This window comes from Watersipora subatra, chromosome 1 (assembly GCF_963576615.1).
Source record: "Watersipora subatra chromosome 1, tzWatSuba1.1, whole genome shotgun sequence".
In the NCBI taxonomy this organism is placed as follows: Eukaryota; Metazoa; Bryozoa; class Gymnolaemata; order Cheilostomatida; family Watersiporidae; genus Watersipora; species Watersipora subatra.
The window spans coordinates 50,955,199-50,974,774 of NC_088708.1; the positions used below are offsets into that span (position 1 = coordinate 50,955,199).

Below are 19,576 nucleotides of genomic sequence, written 5' to 3' on the forward strand. Positions count from 1 at the left end.
AAAGGAAAATGAAATTAGTATTTTTTTACAATGTAAAAAATATTTTTATGAATGATTACGAATAAGTGTATGCTGAACCCTTTCTTTTTTCAACGCCCTACCGGGTAAAGGAAATGGGTAGAGTCTACCCATTTCTTTTTATCTCGCGCTTGTTCGGCAGCCAAATACACGTAGCTCGTTTGAGTGAAAGTTGTTCTCTCTTGTTGTAATTGATAAATTTTCTTAGAATATTTACATGTTACCGTAAAGTTTTAAATATTTGTAAATGAAAGTTTAAAAAAATCATCTCACGTAAAAAAAATTGTTTAAAGTTATTACACGATCCGGTTGAACGAGCACAGTTTCAAATTATGCATCAACAACGGGTCTTACGGGGCTTGAGCATTCGTCCCACTATTTTTAAATATATATACCGACTACTATAAAATGGCAGAAAATGAGGAAAATAGAGATGATGATGAAGTTGCCAAAATAACTCAATTTCAGGTAGCACCAGTTTGTCTTTGTGTCAAAACAATTATTTGCACAAATTATTATAAAACAGTGTAAATAATCAGATACTTTTAACAAACAGCCGTACGTTCAGTAAATATTGCCTTGTTATTTGCTATTATCATTTTACTATTCGTATTGCGTCAATTCGTAGATTTGCCAGTTACTCTTAATGCACATTTTTATTTGAAAATGTAAACTTGATCGTTTAATGGCATATTTTGGTTTTATGGTTAGCTTATTAATTATTTTAGGAACTTACTGGAATAGAAGATCTAGATGCTTGTCGTAACAAATTGGTAGAGCACGGATGGGATTTAGAGGTGAGCTGAAAGTCGTTTAAAACGGTAATCTATAAGCTACAGTAACATGTTAAAATTAATTAGTTTTATTCGACATCGGTGTTATCGTTATTCGACTATCCTCCCAGTTTTCGAGTGGTTATTTCATTTGCTTTCGTGCTATAAAAATTCATATGATGTAACATACGGACGTTATATATTATACAATTAGGTTTTGTGTATTCCTTCTTTATTTACCGTCTTCTGAGTCTTTTTGTGGGTTTCACAGATCGTGATTAATAAATATACAATGTAAATTGGGTTGTGCAGCAGTGAGCCGAGAAGTTTGGATCACGAGGGCTAGTTATTTTTAGTGGTTAGCCTATCCCGTTTTGCTGTCAAGTGTCAACTAACTTTTAGCCAAGATGTTGGTCAATGTTTCTATTATATGGTTGAAGATAATGACACTGTGGCTGTATCGAGACTGAAGCTGACCCTTTGTGGATAAGCTTTCAGGCTACTGCAGGCCGTTCTGTTGAATGAATGTAGACCTATGTCTCGTAGGTAGTTGTATTAGGCTGTGCTATTCACTTGGCATTAAAAGTACTACGTACATGTTATTTTATTATGGTGATGCCTGGATCATTAATGATTTGTGAGAGTAGTAATATGTGCAGCTACTAGCATTGCTCTATTTTTGTTCAAGAAAAAAATTCTACCCGTTGACTTTGAAAATCTGCCAAGTATGAGTACACAAAATAATGATTCTAGCTAAAGCAAAATTTTGGTTTCAACAGTTTTAATTGCTTGAAGAGTTATCTGAAAGGTTGCTTGCCCAGGTGAAACTTACACCAGGAGCCTTCATGTATCTGTTACAAGTGAGAATATGTTTGTCCATATATATATATATATACAGTCAAACATGGATAACTCGAACTTCACGAGACCGAGCGAAAGCGTTCGAATTATCAGAGCGTTCAAATTATCAGAGCACTGTCACAAGTCCATGTATTTACTTATTTATTAGTAGATACAAGTACATATACAAACTATAATATAAATCAAAAGCTCAAATGGCTTGTTTCAAATTAAATGCTTCTAATGTAAAGTTTAAAACGTTTTTATCAAAAAGTATAGAGATTTTTCTATCACTTGAGATTGGTTTGTTGTTTGAGGTGATGTTATTGCCAGGACGTTTTTTTAGATTGACATTGGCAAAACTTGATCGTTGTTGAAATGCTCAAAAGAAAAGACATCTTTTTCTTTTGAGCGTTTTACCCACGATCAATTTTGCCAATTTTCTTGAAGTTTGTGCAAATATTACCTTACTTTACCTGGGATTCGTTAAGAGCAACACTCCGAGGCAGTTCAATTAGAAGTTTTACGAGATGTTATGGTACATTGTATATCATTCACGCTTTTTGAATGGATACTTATTGAATGTACACACATATTCTATGTTTAGGTCAAACGATGAATAGTTTTTTAGCTAAGACAACGTATACGTTTAATTACAACCATTTTTAAGACGTTTTAAACATTCAACATTCCGACGTTGATTCAACACAGAATCAACGTCGGAAAACTATTCATCGTTTGACCTAAACCCAGAATACATGTACGTTCAATAAGTATCCGTTTAAAAAGCGTGAGTGATAGAGTGGTATACAATGTACCGTAAAACCTCGTAAAACTTCTAATTGAACTGCCTCGGAGTGTTGCTCTTAACGAATACCACTTTCTTTGCTTCCGAAGGGCGATAGCTAAGCGGATGTTTGGTACAAATCAAATTTCACCAAACCTTTAGAAAAGTCGTTGACAAAAATATTTTGCCGATAGTTGTAATAATGACGCTTATGAATTACGAAAATATGAGGTTTACCTCTATGGCTTGGAATAAAGTGATTTTCTAAAGCGATAACAACCGTTTCGGTAGCCGTTGGGCAAAAAACAGTTCGAATTCACAGTGTTGAATTCGAGTTATCTATAGCAATTTATCATTACGTGGGAACGGACCAAAGAAACCGTTCGAATTAACCATGTGTTCGAGCTATCCGTGGGCGAGTTATCCATGTTTGACTGTATATTGTTGTTGTTTATTGCCCCCTCACTCGTAAATCAATCTCAAACAAGAGCATCTTGTGCTGAAAATGAATAAAGTGCAATCAGTATTTTTATGTTTATTGGGAATCTACATAGTTGACCAAACACAGATGCATCTGTTATTTCTCTTCTACCATATTTCTGCAAGTTCGTTTATACACAAAGCATTAGTCCGAAACATTCCACAGGTATTTGTTGCCATTCTTTTAGTGAGTTTTATCAGTGTTTGTGTCTGCAACTGATACGTAAACTTCAAGATTTTCAAGCATTTGCATCAATATCAATGCTGCAGGTTTTGTTACTTTTCATGTTTGTCAATAAAATAAGTTGATTTTTTAGCGGGCAGTTCATGACACGTTTAATGAACGAGAGGGTGTGTCAGGTGTATATAATGAAAGCCCACCTGTTGCACCAGAGCCAGAGTTGAGAAGGCGAGTGCCTGTGGCACTACCCACTACAGTTCGTAATCTTAGATCAAATCAGAGGTAACACACAATTACCACTTGTGTTGGTGGATATTACTGTGTCATGATGGCGTATCTAATTCTTGCGCTATTAGCTCATCTCATTCTGAAACTATTATGTACTCATGAAAACCGAAAATAAAATGTAACAATTTTTTTATTTGATGAAAAGATTAATAAAATAAATTAGTTTCATTTGATATATTTTAAGTAAGAGTAAGTTACATCTCACCCTCCTCTCCTTTACATTCAAACCTGCTTATTGCCACATCTACACCTATTTTTGTTCCTCTAAGGCAGGGATGGCCAAATGATTTTGGCCATGATCCGCTACAGCCAAATCTGGCAAATTAAAGATCCACAATGAGCTGAAGATGTGCATTTTTCTTTTTTACTATACATAAACATGCAATTATTTGGGCACATCTTACAAAAAGCGTTATATTCGATTTTAAAAAACTTTGTTTCTGTTCATAATTTGACTAAAAATCACTGAATGAATGTGCTGCAATAAACATGTCTGATATCAGTGAGAAAAATGATTAGTGGGCTTTGACATCACAATACTATCAAAACACGGTTTCCTGCTACTGACATCACATCTTAAAATTCATAAAGAGGAGTATATTTGTAAGTCGTATTCTATGATTGTTTTTTCACAAAATTCATTGCTGAAAACTATGCATTTACAAAAACTCTAAGAAAAGTTTTAAAAAACCTTTTTAAATCAAATTAAAGAAAAAGTGCCTCAAAAATATTTTGAATCGCCATCTTGAAAGATCCACAAAAAAACTACAGAGATCCACATCCGGATCTAGATCCGCCATTTGGCCATAGCTGCTCTAAGGTATATCGATAACAGAAACATATCTTTACCAGCTATTACTTTATTATGTAGTTTCTTACTTGTAATTTAGTTTTTCACGTTTAGCTTTTTATAGAATTCTCTGAAATGCATTTTTTTCTCTACTAAATTTTATCCCATCGTGTGTTTATCGTTGTTGCTTTTGACATTATTTAAATAAAACCGTAGTTGTTGATGTATGTACGTACGTATGTACTTACGTACGTATGTATGTATAATATGATTACCATACAAGGACGAGCTGTACAATTATAGGTATCTTAAAGCCTAAGTGTCTTATTATAATACATTCTTTTTTTCTCATTTACTATTGTCCAAGCTAGACAGCCTCCTGCAACCTTGTCTCTCAGTCATCCTACATTCTTTCACTCTCACTGTGACTGGAGCGCATTGAACAATTTGACACGTGTTTATAACTACTTACAATCAATAATATTCTCTCAGTTTTTTTGGTGGAAACCGTGCATCACCATTGCTTTAATGACAAGAGCTTTATTATACATTGTAATCCATTCGATATCTAAAGATATTAAACCATAACTGTCGCGTACAACTTTTATCGTATTTTCTAAGTAAATCAGACACACTGATTCCGGTTTTGTACTCAAAATAAAGATTGGTCCACTAACTTTCAGAGTATTGAGGGCTTTTTTACAGCGTTTTAATATCGGTCTCGAAAACAACACGATCGGCCCAACAAGCTCCGCCCATAAATATGTGACGTAACCTAGCTTTTTAGGAACGGAATTTAGGAATGTTTAGTTCGATTTAGAATAATAGAGATGGGTGTCTTAAAACCCGTCATTAACTAAATCCAGCCTGTAAAATAATTTCAGTCTTTTATGAAAGGTAAATAAACTATTTAAAATTGCTCGTAGCTTGTTACATGATGTCTAAATGGGCTGAACACCTAGAAAAATGAGCTCAAAAAAGCGCGATTTTATCACAAGCTAGCGTTGTTATTGCGCTTTTTTGAGCTCATTTTTAAATATGCAATGTGAATTAGCTTATTTACCTTTCAGAAAAGACTGATATTATTTTTAAGACTGAATTTAGATAATAATGGATTTTAAAACACCCATCTCTACTATTCTAGATCGGTCTAAACCTTCCTAAATTCTGTTCCTAAAAAGCTAGGTTACGTCACGTATTTATGGGCGGAGCTTGTTGTGCCGATCGTGTTGTTTTCGAGACTGATATTAAAACGCTGTAAAAAAGCCTTCAATAATCTGAAAGCTGGTGGACCAATCTTTATTTTGAGTACAAAATCGGAATCAGCAAGTCTGATTTACCTAGCAAATACGATAAAAGTTGTACGTGACAGTTATGGTTTAAGTAATCAAGGCACCAAGTGAGAATCTCTGCACTCTGTAACTTGTCATTTCTCTTCACTATGTAGCTTGTCATTTCTCTGCACTATGTAGCTTGTCATTTCTCCTCACTATGTAGCTTGTCATTTCTCCTCACTATGTAGCTTGTCATTTCTCCTCACTATGTAGCTTGTTATTTCTCCGCGCTATGTAGCTTGTTATTTTTCCCCATTATGTAGCTTGTTATTTCTCCGCACTATGTAGCTTGTTATTTCTCCCCATTATGTAGCTTATTATTTCTCCGCGCTATGTAGCATGTCATTTCTCCTCACTATGTAGCTTGTCATTTCTCCGCACTATGTAGCTTGTCATTTCTCCTCGCTATGTAGCTTGTCTTTTCTCCTCGCTATGTAGCTTGTCATTTCTCCTCACTATGTAGCTTGTCATTTCTCCCCACTATGTAGCTTGTCATTTCTCCTCACTCTGTAACTTGTCATTTCTCCTCACTATGTAGCTTGTCATTTCTCTGCACTATGTAGCTTGTCATTTCTTCCCATTATGTAGCTTGTTATTTCTCCGCACTATGTAGCTTGTCATTTCTCTGCACTATGTAACTTGTCATTTCTCAGCACTATGTAACTTGTCATTTCTCTTCACTATGTAGCTTGTCATTTCTCTGCACTATGTAGCTTGTCATTTCTCCTCACTATGTAGCTTGTCATTTCTCCTCACTATGTAGCTTGTCATTTCTCCTCACTATGTAGCTTGTTATTTCTCCGCACTATGTAGCTTGTTATTTCTCCCCATTATGTAGCTTGTTATTTCTCCGCACTATGTAGCTTGTTATTTCTCCCCATTATGTAGCTTGTTATTTCTCCGCGCTATGTAGCTTGTCATTTCTCGTCACTATGTAGCTTGTCATTTCTCCGCACTATGTAGCTTGTCATTTTTCCGCACTATGTAGCTTGTCATTTCTCTGCACTATGTAGCTTGTCATTTCTCCGCACTATGTAGCTTGTCTTTTCTCTTCACTGTTTCAGAGTTTTTAGGCCTCGACAGGGTAGCAGCAGCGCAGCTGGTACAGAAAATTGGAGTCTCACAACATGGGGAATGCAACTTATCATATTACCTTTCAGATTCATATCTAGTTCTCTTTATGATGTCATCACATTCATCTGTAAGTCATTTCCTTATATATTTTGTAGTGAACAGATGGTCCAAGTGCTGCAGTGATCTACATATAAAATATGTTTCTAGTTTTTAAAACCTATCGTAATGGCCTACAGAGATCGTAATGACCTACTTTTATCATAATGGCACTTACCGTAAAACCTCTTATTTGAACGCCACCTCTATTTGACCGCCACCATAGAAGGGTTAAAAAATAGAGCGCCACCCTTTAATTAAACGCCACCTCTATTTGACCGCCACTTTAACATTCTTTGATCTTTATGAACCCATACTACCAAGAGATTAGTAGAAAAATGTCATGGTTCTTCTGTCGTGGTTGTATTTGTATTGAAGTCCATTTTCTAACTCCAAAGCTTACGGTTTTTTCTTTAGAAAGCAACACCATAGAAATAATTAATTATTGTATCAGGCTAATATTAGTTCCTTGTTTAATGCAGTCTTGATACTTCTCTGTACAGTGGAACCTTGGTTCTCGAACATAAAGAAGGTTGTTCGAAAACCGAGTTGTTCGAGATCCAAAACAATTTTTCTCATTAAAATAAATGTATGTAAATTTCAATCCGATCCAAGGCGAGAAAACAACTTCGGTAAAGTATTTTTTTAACATTTTACACCATAAACTGTACCGAATACTGCATACTATAAATAAAAACGGGTAGATATAAGATCGTGTTTAATTTTAATAAAAGGTTTTCTATCTATGATGATGAAAAAAAACAAAAGAAAAAATTTCGTATGTTTTGCTCTTAAAACATCAAAGACATTAAAGGTTAAGATACATACCAAAAGTTGCAGAGATTGATAATGGAACAGCAAAAACATGCAACAGATCAGTTACATCAAAAATCGTAGGAAAAGGAAAATCTAAACAGCAATGGCATGTTTACTTCACATTTTTGAAGGAGAATCCTTTTCCAAAACAATTTTGGGTAACTCGACTAGAGGGGTTATCTCCCTACTAAATCTCTTCGTTAAAGGAGATGTCGTCCCAGATAGTTCCTTCCTTTTTGTAAAAAATTTATGAAGTGTAAATTGCTTCTCTGTTTGTTAACGAATGTTTCCATGTTGTTTCCTAGGCTGTTCCAATTCCAAATCCACATGCTCCGGTTTGGTCGAGAACCAATTTATGTTCGAGATCCGAGGCGAACAAATCTCAAAATCTTTGGTCGAGAACCAAAGCATTCGAGAACTGTGGTTCCACTGTATATGAAAAACGGTTTATAATTACAATGGAATCTGTACTGCTATTTTCAGAATATAACTGGCGTGCATGCGGCTAAAAATTTATCATTATTTTTGCAAAAAGTTTTTCAAATGACAAAGCGTAAAAGTGTTGCTCTGTTAAAAAGTTGGTTAGATGCTAATATTAACTAGTTCAGTAGTGCAGAAGAAGAGTTGAGGTCAGCAGTCACAGTGGAAGGTATTGAACAGCCAGAAGAATATGAAATGGTTTCATACGAAAGCAATAATCAGAACGCAACCTGCCGAGCTAACGATGCAAATATTTTTGTGTCAAAAATTTTAATTTTTGTTTCTGCATGTATTATAAGTATGGTTCGATTATGTCACTCGTTCTTGAACATATATTTGTAGCATTTGATAGATTATTATTATATAACTTATAAATTGGCAGATTTATAGCATATTATTTGATGGCATCCTTGCAGTTATCTTAACTCGGCACATAATGGATCAATGCTCCTAACTCCACTTCTATTGCGCATAAAAAGCCAGTCTGCAAACTCTAGCAAATATATCAATAAGTACCATGAGCTTTTATTCTACAGTGTTAATTAAATCAATGATATACAGCCCCAAAGGATAGCCGACGGCGCTCATATGGGCGGGGTTTAATTATGAAGCTCTGTTGGGATTAACCCGGACACGGCACCCAAACAAACAAATATGCTGAATAAAGCACCTTGTAAATTTACGAATATTATGAACTATAGTGGTTATTTTACTTATCTGTTGAATTCATTTTGTTGTCAAATAAATATAGTATCCCAATATTGTCACCGTTATGATCAGTCAGTTGCCATTCACAAGCATTCGTGATATTAATAGTCACAATCGTAAAATAGCTCAAATTCGGTTTTGCATTTAGATTTTGAGTATGAAAACTACACTGCACAGCTTTGCCTGCTGTCCCATCTTATTGGCAAGGTAAAACAATGTGAAACCGATGAAAGACTTGGTCATTTTATATTAGGGGTGGCAAAATATTAATCAAAAACTAGAAAAAAAATGCCGTTGTTAGGGTAATTATATTCAACTTTAGGCATATACTACGACCTTTACTAATTTTAAATTTACTAAAAATAGGTAATTTGAAATGTTTTATTTTGATTAGATACATTATTTTGGTTAGGTATTACCCCTACATTGCAGAAATTCAATGTTTGCTATTGTGACCCGCGGGGTCTACTGGCTGAATAATCTAATGAAACGATAACAGCGATTCGTGTTTTCTAAAACCTAACAAGGCAACGCGACCGCCCCGCGAGAGTTGTGTTTGCTTTGAAACCCAGGCTAGCACAATCCTAATAGAGCTCCATAATTAAACCACGCCCATATGATAGCCGTCGGCTATCCTTTTGGGCTGTATATCATTGATTAAATATAGTTATCAGATAAAAATATGCCTTCAAATTTAGAAGGAAATGAAAAGTCTATCGAGAACCCACCAATTTGCAAATGTAGGCACAGGCTATTGTATCATCGCATCGTAGGTTAATTGCAAGCTATGGATATCAACTGGTAGAGATATTTCTCGGCTTCCCAATTTAGATATCTTTGATAAGTTGGAGGAAAGTTTGCAGATTTATTGCATTAAGAAGAGTTAATGTCGTTTCGTCTGAAGGCGAGTGCAAAATATAGGCGACATTCGCTTTGCCTGTTGAAAGGTTAAATTTATCTTCCCAAAATTCTGACGAGCCATTTGAAAAATACAATGCCAGCCTCTATTTAAATGCCACCCCTAATTGACCACCACTATAGGAGGATTGAAAAATAGAGTGCCATAGCGTTCAACTAGAGGTTTTACTGTATATTGGTAGGCCTACTTAAGTTGTAATGACTTAGATATATTTCAGTAACCCATTTTTTGTAATGATTTGTTTGTACAATAATGACTTATACAATAATTACTTATTTATATTGTAATGACTACTTTTTTACATTATCTTTGAGATTTTAGCATTTTTTTATATTCTAGTGACTTGCCTAATGCACAATGACCTATATATTTGGGAGTACTTAACATTGCAGTACTTTGCATGTTTTGCACATCAGTGTGTCATCATCAGCTGACTGGTAAACGCACATGAAGTTGAATTTTATTTCTCTATTAACCTGTTACAGGATTATATTTCTGGTGATAATGGTCATGTAGATATATGGGCTCTGTGATTTTTTTTGTAGTGGGCATATTTCGTCCTGACCCAAGGAGAGGTAAGTGTGTACATAGTTTGTCTTTAATTGTAGTGGTTGAGATTTGGAAAATGATAACTTTAGTATTTTAACGTAATCCAGCTCGTAAGCTTAATTTGAAACTAGGTTAAATCCTCTTATTCTTTATGCTTTAACTAAACATTCGTCAATGCTTTGAGAAAAACTTTGTTGTGATTGTTTACGAAATAAGGATTTTTCTTCATTAAAACTTTTTTTCAGAATGTACTTTCACTAGTCATCTAGAATTTTATCCAAGAAGGAAAAGTTGATCTTACCAAAAGCAGAGCAGTATCGCAAATTTGGAGCGATTGTAAACAACTTACTTTTGTTCCTAGTAAGGTGTGGCCATTTTACTTCTGCAGAGCCAATCTTACTTCGAACAAATAAGTTAGCTGTGGTTCTAAACTCCTACTATTGTTCTAGCTGTGGTTCACTAGACTGACGTAAATGTATATATTCACTATGTTTCCATGGTGCGCTGTACTGCGAAGCAGCCCCCTCCGAAGTCGAGGGGATTGTACGTTTCCATGTTGCGTAGTGGTTTTCAGCAAATTAGCCAGAGAAGAGAAATTGTATAAATTGAATCGCCTGATGGAGAAATAGAATCGATCACGGATACTGACCGTCATAAACGGTCTTTTTATGATTCTGTCATCATTATACTTTTATTTACAATACACATTCACAAGGTTTTACAAACCTTAACACACTTTTTACAAAGTAATATATTTTTAATAAGTATTTTCAAGTAATATATTATTTAAACGTTAATTTAGGACTTGCCACCTATTTTTCGAAAAGTGTTGGCATCGATAACAAAGTCCAGGAAAGTAATCACCTCATCATCCTCGTGAATGCAGACCATAATTAAATTTAGGTGAAAGAAGATTGGAAGAATAGAAAAAAACCAGATTAGCAGGACAACCTTTGTACTAGTTTATGTCCCTCGAAGAATCCGCCTCCACGGCATGAGAGCTATGCGCAGCCACTGCGCAGTCGCTGTTTCCTTGCTGCGAATTTGCACTGACTTCGCACTGATCAGTGCGCAGTGATTTCAGTGCGAAGACGCCGTTTTCATGATTCGGAGATAGCGCAACTCCGAAGCACTGCGCATCATGGAAACATACATATTGTATGCTATCATCTGTTTGAACTGCGTTTGTCATGTTGACAGGAACTACAGATCCTGTGGGAGACGTTGAAAACTTTATTAGAGAATATAACATTACTTATGGCAGTATTCATCCAGCATTTTATCATGGCTCTTACAGCCAGGTTAGTATCATTGAGTTCCATCATCTAAGGTGCTCTATCGGTATGTCTCTCACTCTGATCATGTTGCTCCGTTGCTTCACTTACTAAAGCTGTGGGAAAATATTTATGTCAAGGGGTATTAATCGTCTAATAATAATTGTTTCACGGCAAAAAGTACAGTGCAGAAGGTGGAATAAGCATACATTTGATGTACAGAGTGTTGCATGTATGTGTATTGTGCAGATGTGATACGTTTTTTATACAGTGCAGGTGCAGTTAATGTACATACATATTGCGCAGGAAATGCAATAAATGTATATATAGTTTAGGAGGTAAAATAACTCTGCATTTTTTTCAGGCATTAAATGAAGCAAAACAAGCATTAAAATTCCTCATAGTTTACATTCACGGCGATGACCACGCTGATACAGACACTTTCTGCAGGCAGACACTCGCTGATGCTGCTCTCATAGAATTTATTAATGAAAACTCTATATTCTGGGCATGCAATGTAAACAGCGGAGAAGGTTACAGAGGTGGGTGCTAGGTATTACCTTCAACAAAGTGCATGCATTCATTATAACAGGCGATTCGCCTAAATTAACTATTATCAAAACTTGCTGTTTGGTAAATTTATGGCTTTTAATGAAAATGGCATGTTATCAAACATTGTTTTTCTGACAAAGTTATGATTACCTAATCTCTAGCTATATTTTGCAGTATCGCAGGCCCATCGAGAAAATACGTATCCATTCCTTGCCATTGTTGCCCTCAAGAATAATCGTATGACAGTTCTAGCGCGGGTTGAAGGACTTATGGGTAAGTACTGCCCTGTTGACATTATTACTGTTAGTGAGTGCCTCTTTGAGAGCTTTTTGTTGACCAAGCTTTCTGCCAGTAATCTCTAGTAACAGGGTATATGTAACTATATATATATATATATATCTAGTAACAGATCCGATAACTGTTCACCGGGTCAGTTCATTATCTACACCTGTACAATTTTTAATTATTTTAGAATAAAATATACACATGTTGTATTTGAAACAATTTGAGTAGGTATTTTACCTGTTTCCTGTCCGCAATTGTATCATACCAGAAATTGGTCGTTTGAGCAAATATTTATTGCTTGCATATTAAAAATTGAGCTCCATTGATTTCTTTTTTACAAACTTTTTAAAAGGCTGAACTCTTTTTTTAAGCACGCGGCAACTCAACTAACCAAGCTGTTTACTTGTCATAGGTTTAGGGAAATGGCTAACGCTGAGGTATTACACTAAGTATACTGACTCAATTTTTACAAAAACAAGTATATGACAGACTAGTTTTGTTTTAACGCTGACTAAAGATGTCATTAATGGCATCGTAGGATTAAGTTTGGGGAATGGTACAGAGGAAGTAATCCGTGTTGAGAAATCAGCTATTTAAGAAAAACTTAAACCAATAGTTAATGCTATTGAAGATAAATATATGAAAACTAATAGCAAATTACCTTTTGACAGTGAAAATCTTGCTTTGGTGTCAGCCTCCTTTGCAACACTAAGTAATTTATATCAAAGTATAACAGTTTGCCGCTGTCAGAAGGCAGCAAACTCTCAAAGGGCAGCAGGTTTGTTTTTTGTTATTATTCTTGTTAGACAAGCTTTTGAAATTATACAATGTTCTTTAGCTATTTGAGATTGCTCGACATCTGTTTGTTTGCTGGACTTGTTTAGGTTGTCAAATATCGTGGGAGAATGCTGATAAAGTCCTGTTATATTAATATATTATAATAAACTGCATAATATACTAAAGTACTCGTAATAGATTCCTTCAGTATTGCTGGGCTTTCTAAGAGAAACAGCAGATGCAATACTGTAATTTTTGTTGAAGGAGTTGCTTGCAGCTATCCAAGTTATACAAAATCTTGAGTGACAAATGAAATCATACAGACAAGTGACGGCATATTGCAAACAGCATCTAGCTGAAAGCTATTGCGTATCAGTGATTAATACGTATATTAACTAATATGTCAAAACTATTAGTTACCTTGCCGAGACCTAGATAATATATTGAATCATTCTGTTTCAAATTCAGATATCCGCTTAACCATCATTAATCATGGTGAATAACCATTAGCTATTTGGAGTGGACAACTCTTCAGTATGTTTTCAATTATATGTATATGGATATCATGTCAAAGCAAGACTCCAATTATGAATAAGTTTTTGAATGGAAATATTCAATGTATGTGCCTTGTCGTTATTTGTTCCTTGCTTGGGTCCTTGTTGTTGCTGTGAGCCTAGGCTAAGATAACCAATATTTTTAATGTCTCTGCATAGATATAATAATGGGTTTATTATATCTATGTATCTCTGTTTTACCTCATTTCTTTGATTCTGTATCATGGCACATACTTCATATCATGTATTCTGTATCATGGGTGTTATTTTCTATGACGGGCACTACATTTACGTGCAAATACATTTTTAGCTCCAGATGAACTCCTAAACACTTTACAGACTATAAAAGGCGATTGTGAAATGTTCCTCTTAGCTGCAAGAGTTGAAAGGTAACATAACTCCCCATCAGACCACTTATTAGCTCGCTAAATACCACAATGGTTTTTCTCATGTTAAATCCAATTGAGACAGTTGTGCTTGGAGTAAACACATGTATGTCGTTATGTCATTAACTTTCTGCCATACAGTAATCTCTCCTACTTTGTGGCTGCAACTATCGCCCCTTCACTATATCGCTAATTTCGCAGTCGCTTAAATTTCTTTTTCATTTATTTATGATAACTTATGTTCAAAAGTCATAGTCGTCTTATTGCTTTAAAATTAATTGTTTACAGAGTCAGTACAGTTTACAGCAGTACAGTTTACAGCAGTACAGTTTACACCAGTACAGTTTACACCAGTACAGTTTACACCAGTACAGTTTACACCAGTACAGTTTATACCAGTACAGTTTACAACAGTACAGTTTACAGCAGTACAGTTTACACCAGTACAGTTTACAACAGTACAGTTTACACCAGTACAGTTTACACCAGTACAGTACAGTTTACAGCAGTACAGTTTACAGCAGTACAGTTTACAGCAGTACAGTACAGTTTACACCAGTACAGTTTACACCAGTTACAGTTTACACCAGTACAGTTTACACCAGTACAGTTTACACCAGTACAGTTTACAGCAGTACAGTTTACAGCAGTACAGTACAGTTTACACCAGTACAGTTTACACCAGTACAGTACAGTTTACAGCAGTACAGTTTACACCAGTACAGTACAGTTTACACCAGTACAGTTTACAGCAGTACAGTTTACAGCAGTACAGTGTACACCAGTACAGTACAGTTTACAGCAGTACAGTACAGTTTACAGCAGTACAGTTTACACCAGTACAGTTTACAACAGTACAGTTTACAGCAGTACAGTTTACACCAGTACAGTTTACAGCAGTACAGTACAGTTTACAGCAGTACAGTTTATACCAGTACAGTACAGTTTACACCAGTACAGTTTACAGCAGTACAGTTTACACCAGTACAGTACAGTTTACACCAGTACAGTTTACACCAGTACAGTACAGTTTACACCAGTACAGTTTACACCAGTACAGTTTACACCAGTACAGTTTACACCAGTACAGTTTACACCAGTACAGTTTACACCAGTACAGTTTACACCAGTACAGTACAGTTAACAGCAGTACAGTACAGTTTACACCAGTACAGTTTACACCAGTACAGTTTACACCAGTACAGTTTACACCAGTACAGTACAGTTAACAGCAGTACAGTACAGTTTACACCAGTACAGTAAATTTTATTGTCACTATGCGACTCCAAGGCATTCCCTCCACCGGTAGTGGCCTTTATTTGGATACATATAGTAATACGCCGTCAGAGTCGTAGCGGAGGCAGAAATGCGGAGCACACAGTCTATTGATTAAAATATCCCCTAGCAATAAGTGGGTCGATGTCAGCAATAAAAATAGAATCCTAAAAGAATACAATCTTACAATAGAAACTTCCCAGTTCAGCTTTGGTAAACTGGGAAGTTCTATTCGCGCACACACACACTCTACACGATTTATTTGTGAAAGTTGACACTCGCAAAGATACTGTAAAGCAAGATATATAATTCTATGATTGCTTCTTAATAGCTGAATGCTTCCAGATTTCGTATTTTTGTGGGTTTATGTAGGACTTTCAGATTGCAATCGTGTTCGCATTATATTCTTAGTGGTAACCCGAATGATAGCTCGTCGTCTAACCCAAGTCATTGGCAGATGTTTTTCGCTCATATACTTGAGAAGAGCAGCAAGTATCCTAGGTGTATTCAGAACTATCTTTTTGTATCGGACTTACATGAGCGATTGTGTGCTTATCAGCTTCTATGGAAATCCCGAGGAGATAATTTCATAGATCTAATAGGTGTAAGTGGAAGTTACAATTTATTAAAGTTGTGAGCAAACCTTCTAAAAAGCTGTTATTTTTATATCCATTTAAGTTGTTAAGTGTTAAGATCAGTAAAGGTATTTGAGCTATTTTGCATATTATGCAACTTATGATATTGTAGAGAGGAACGGGAAGTGACCAGGACCCTTCGAGAACAGCAAGATGAGGCTTACAGAGAATCAGAAAGACAGGACAGAGAAAAGGTTGGTTTACATTTGTTTTTCTTCCATTCCATTTCCTCTGTTTGTTGCCTCTAAATGAGATTCGATGTCCCACACATTCACTTTTTACAAATCTCTATCTTATGTTTTTATTTGGTTATTAAGGTGCTATGCTTTCAATTTCAACATTTTTGTCCTCCTAAACTAAGGCGTAACAACATACCTGCAACATTATACTTTTCTGCCGTTTTGTGGCTTCCTAAGATACTCCTATATTTCTGATGCTGAAGCATTTATAAACTATGATCAACATTTTTAACTGGACTATATCATCAAGAAATTGAATATGCTTTTAAGTAGTTATGCATTTTTTTATGAATTACGCAGTACTTATTGGCTGGCAAGAATATCTACTATTTTTTAATTGGTAAGGCAGTGAACCTTTGAAGATTGTAAGAATGGAGATTGTACTTTTCAATGTCACAAATGTCTGTTAATCACAAAATGGCTAAAAAGACACAATTGTGATGGAAGCCTGCACCAATCATTTGGCTTCTTGTCACCATTTGGGAAAAGGGCTTGTAACTCTCAGTCATAACCATCTTTTGCTTTAACACAATCTCCTTTACTGGGAGTACCTACTGAGACTCAGTTAGTTAGCCTCGGCTCTCTGCTTCACTATGGAACTTACCAGTCTATCAGTTTTAGGTAGTTAAACTCCAGCTACCTGAACATAATTTTCTCTGTCATGCGCAACATATTGAGAGAAATGTGAAACTGAAATTTGGATTCATAATTAGGAATTTAAATAGAGCATGTGTATGCCAGGTACACAAGCACTGCTATAAATAGAGCATGTGTATGCCAGGTACACAAGCACTGCTATAAATAGAGCATGTGTATGCCAGGTACACAAGCACTGCTAAAAATAGAGCATGTGTATGCCAGGTACACAAGCACTGCTATAAATCGCATTAATTTTCAAACTTGATGTATTTTTAAACAATTATTGTCAAGAGTAATACTATTCTGTTTGAGGGTTTTGTGACAAACAAGAGTGGAGTTGTCTATCCTTGTCTATCTATTCTCTTTTTATCAGACCCAAGGATTTTCTGGAATTGGTTTTAAGTTTAATCAAGTGATCAGCGTAGTGATATTTACATAAAGCTATGCCGAGCTATTGATAATATGACCATTACGAAAGAAACATCGATAAACTTGAATGTTTCACTAGGTTTTAATAAAGTTTTGATCTTTGTGTGATCCTTGAGAAGGAATTTTTTGATGTTGTATGTCTGTAGGCAATGTTGCGGCAAGCAGAGCGTGACAGAGAAAGAACAGAGATGGAGATGAGGCAGCAAGAAGAGGAAGCGAGAGTTAGGGAAATTCAGGTAGAGGAATTGTCGATACCAAACGAATTTGTTGATAGTCCTAAAGCTTTTATGGATGCATATAAAGTATAGAATGCAGGGTATATAGCCTCAGGTTGTATTTATTATATAAAATATTTGTGATTAACAGGATTAAAGGTATCGCCACGCGTGCCGATTTTTTTCGTTGGTTCTGACCGAAATCACGAAATACATGAAAAACACAGAATTATTCGGCCGAAATTCACAGAATTGTCAGAGCTGTGCATGCACACCGAAATCGTTGATGAAATGCTTTTGATTGGTTGAACAAATTGTTAGCGATCGTGATTTTAGCAGCTTTTGCGATTGGTATAGTCCAAGACACGTATTACAACACACAATAAAAGTACCAGCATAATTCAACATACTACATACGATGCAACTGCCTAGATTGCGGTATTGTTGATTCTTTATCGTTCGGACAGCAGGCTGCGAATCGTTTCTTTTTTAATAATAACAATTTCTTTTTTAGCAGTAAAAGTTCCGTTGTAGAAAGAGTTGCCATCATTAGCGCAATCAAGTCAGTTGCATCGTAATTACTTTGGCAAATCGTGTTAGTACTTTTCGTGCATGTCGCATTATGTGCCTCTTGGACTATATAAATTACCAAAGCTGCTAGAATTGTGCTTGCTAATAATTTGTTTAGCCAATTAAAAACGTTTCGTCGACGGTTTTGGTGTGCATGCACAGCTCTGACAATTCTGGGAATTTCGGCCGAATAATTCTGTTTTTCGTTCATTTCGTGATTTCGGTTAAAACCAGTGAAAAAATCGGCACATTGTGGCTGTACCTTAATGCTGCAATGGGGGTCACGGGAGGCGGGGATGGGTAAAGCTTGTGTCTCATAGATGTAATCAGCTATCAGTGATTATAGAAGTTTGGATTCTCTGGCGTTGTTTCTAGTTGGTATGTGTAGCAGATAGAGCGATTGACGTTGTGTAATGAAATCATTGTCATCATTATCTTTCAGTTTTCAACTTTTTGTACCGTCAAGTTTATGTCATCGCATCGTTAATATCCACTCTGCGTGTTCTGACAGTTTAAACTGGTTGTTGTTTTGTTATCCATTTGAGTATAAGCAAGCCTTCAGGTGACCTGACACACTGCTTCAGTGGCAAGCAGTGAACCAGTTACTAGATTAGGGTTTATCCACTCATACAGCATGCGTTGCCAAAAACAATGAGCCATTATGTTTTTCAAATGTGAATATTTATATTGTATGTAACATCAACAGGGTATAACTATAAACAAGATCTTATTAGTGTGACTGGTCGAACAACAGCGCAGAGCAAATGTAGAAGATCATTATTCATTTGCCCGCTCCTTAGTTGATTTATTTATAGCATAAGTTTGTTAATTCATCTTTTTCATGTTCAGGCTTCTGCTGGTACATGTTGGTAGATGTGTATTACATACACGTAATATTAAGATTGCAGCAAAGACTAAAATAAAGATATAAATCGCTGTTAATATATTTTTCAATCAAACACAAGCATCCATTGCAACATCTGAACCAACTTGACATGACACAATAATCAAGCTCTTGCCAACGCTGCCTTCTCCAGTCAACATTTTTGATGTTAGAAGCTTCATTTTGGCTTTAGTTTTGTTTGTTGTTCGTGGCTACACCTCTATAAAAACTACATCATGTCCTTGATTCAATCTTTGTATTACATAAGTAATTATTTGTTTTCATAGAATCGAGAAATGATGAAAGTGCGATGGAGAGAGGAAATGTCGGATGAACCGTCTTCTGATAATCCGGAATGCGTGAAAATATTGCTAAAACTTCCCTCTAGCGCAAGAATAGAAAGACGATTTCTCAAAACAGATTCGCTGAAGGTGAGAGTGTCAGTCTATGGTTCAGCATTTGCTGTGTTCGTCTTCTACAAGAGCTTTATAGTAGAATTAGCCGAATGCCAAATAGAATAATTACCTAATGAATTTGAGTAACTTAACTAGACAGCTAGACCTTTAGTAAACGATACCCACAGCTTAACAATCATTACTTAGCCAATGTCAACACTATTTGCCTAATGAAGCATAGCATTCCTTGTAGCTTAATGTTAAGTTTGCTGCCAGAAGATCTGGAGGTCTCGAGATCAAATCCAGCGCAGTGTGGATATTTCATTGCTGGATTT

The 19,576-nt window shown here is 35.7% G+C and overlaps 1 protein-coding gene across 1 annotated transcript in view; it reads left to right on the forward strand.

Moving 5' to 3' along the window:
* Positions 1 to 419: 419 nt before the first annotated feature.
* The window catches only part of LOC137385841 (FAS-associated factor 2-like), a 29,350-nt gene continuing 10,193 nt past the window's right edge, over positions 420 to 19,576 (forward strand). Inside the window, exons 1-12 of the mRNA XM_068072415.1 lie at positions 420 to 486; positions 747 to 815; positions 3,216 to 3,361; positions 6,556 to 6,692; positions 10,130 to 10,159; positions 11,334 to 11,434; positions 11,772 to 11,949; positions 12,134 to 12,232; positions 13,886 to 13,964; positions 15,984 to 16,065; positions 17,325 to 17,414; positions 19,134 to 19,277. Of these exons, the coding sequence (XP_067928516.1) occupies positions 427 to 486; positions 747 to 815; positions 3,216 to 3,361; positions 6,556 to 6,692; positions 10,130 to 10,159; positions 11,334 to 11,434; positions 11,772 to 11,949; positions 12,134 to 12,232; positions 13,886 to 13,964; positions 15,984 to 16,065; positions 17,325 to 17,414; positions 19,134 to 19,277 (1,215 nt within the window). The 5' untranslated portion in view covers positions 420 to 426. The remainder of the gene's footprint in view (positions 487 to 746; positions 816 to 3,215; positions 3,362 to 6,555; positions 6,693 to 10,129; positions 10,160 to 11,333; positions 11,435 to 11,771; positions 11,950 to 12,133; positions 12,233 to 13,885; positions 13,965 to 15,983; positions 16,066 to 17,324; positions 17,415 to 19,133; positions 19,278 to 19,576) is intronic.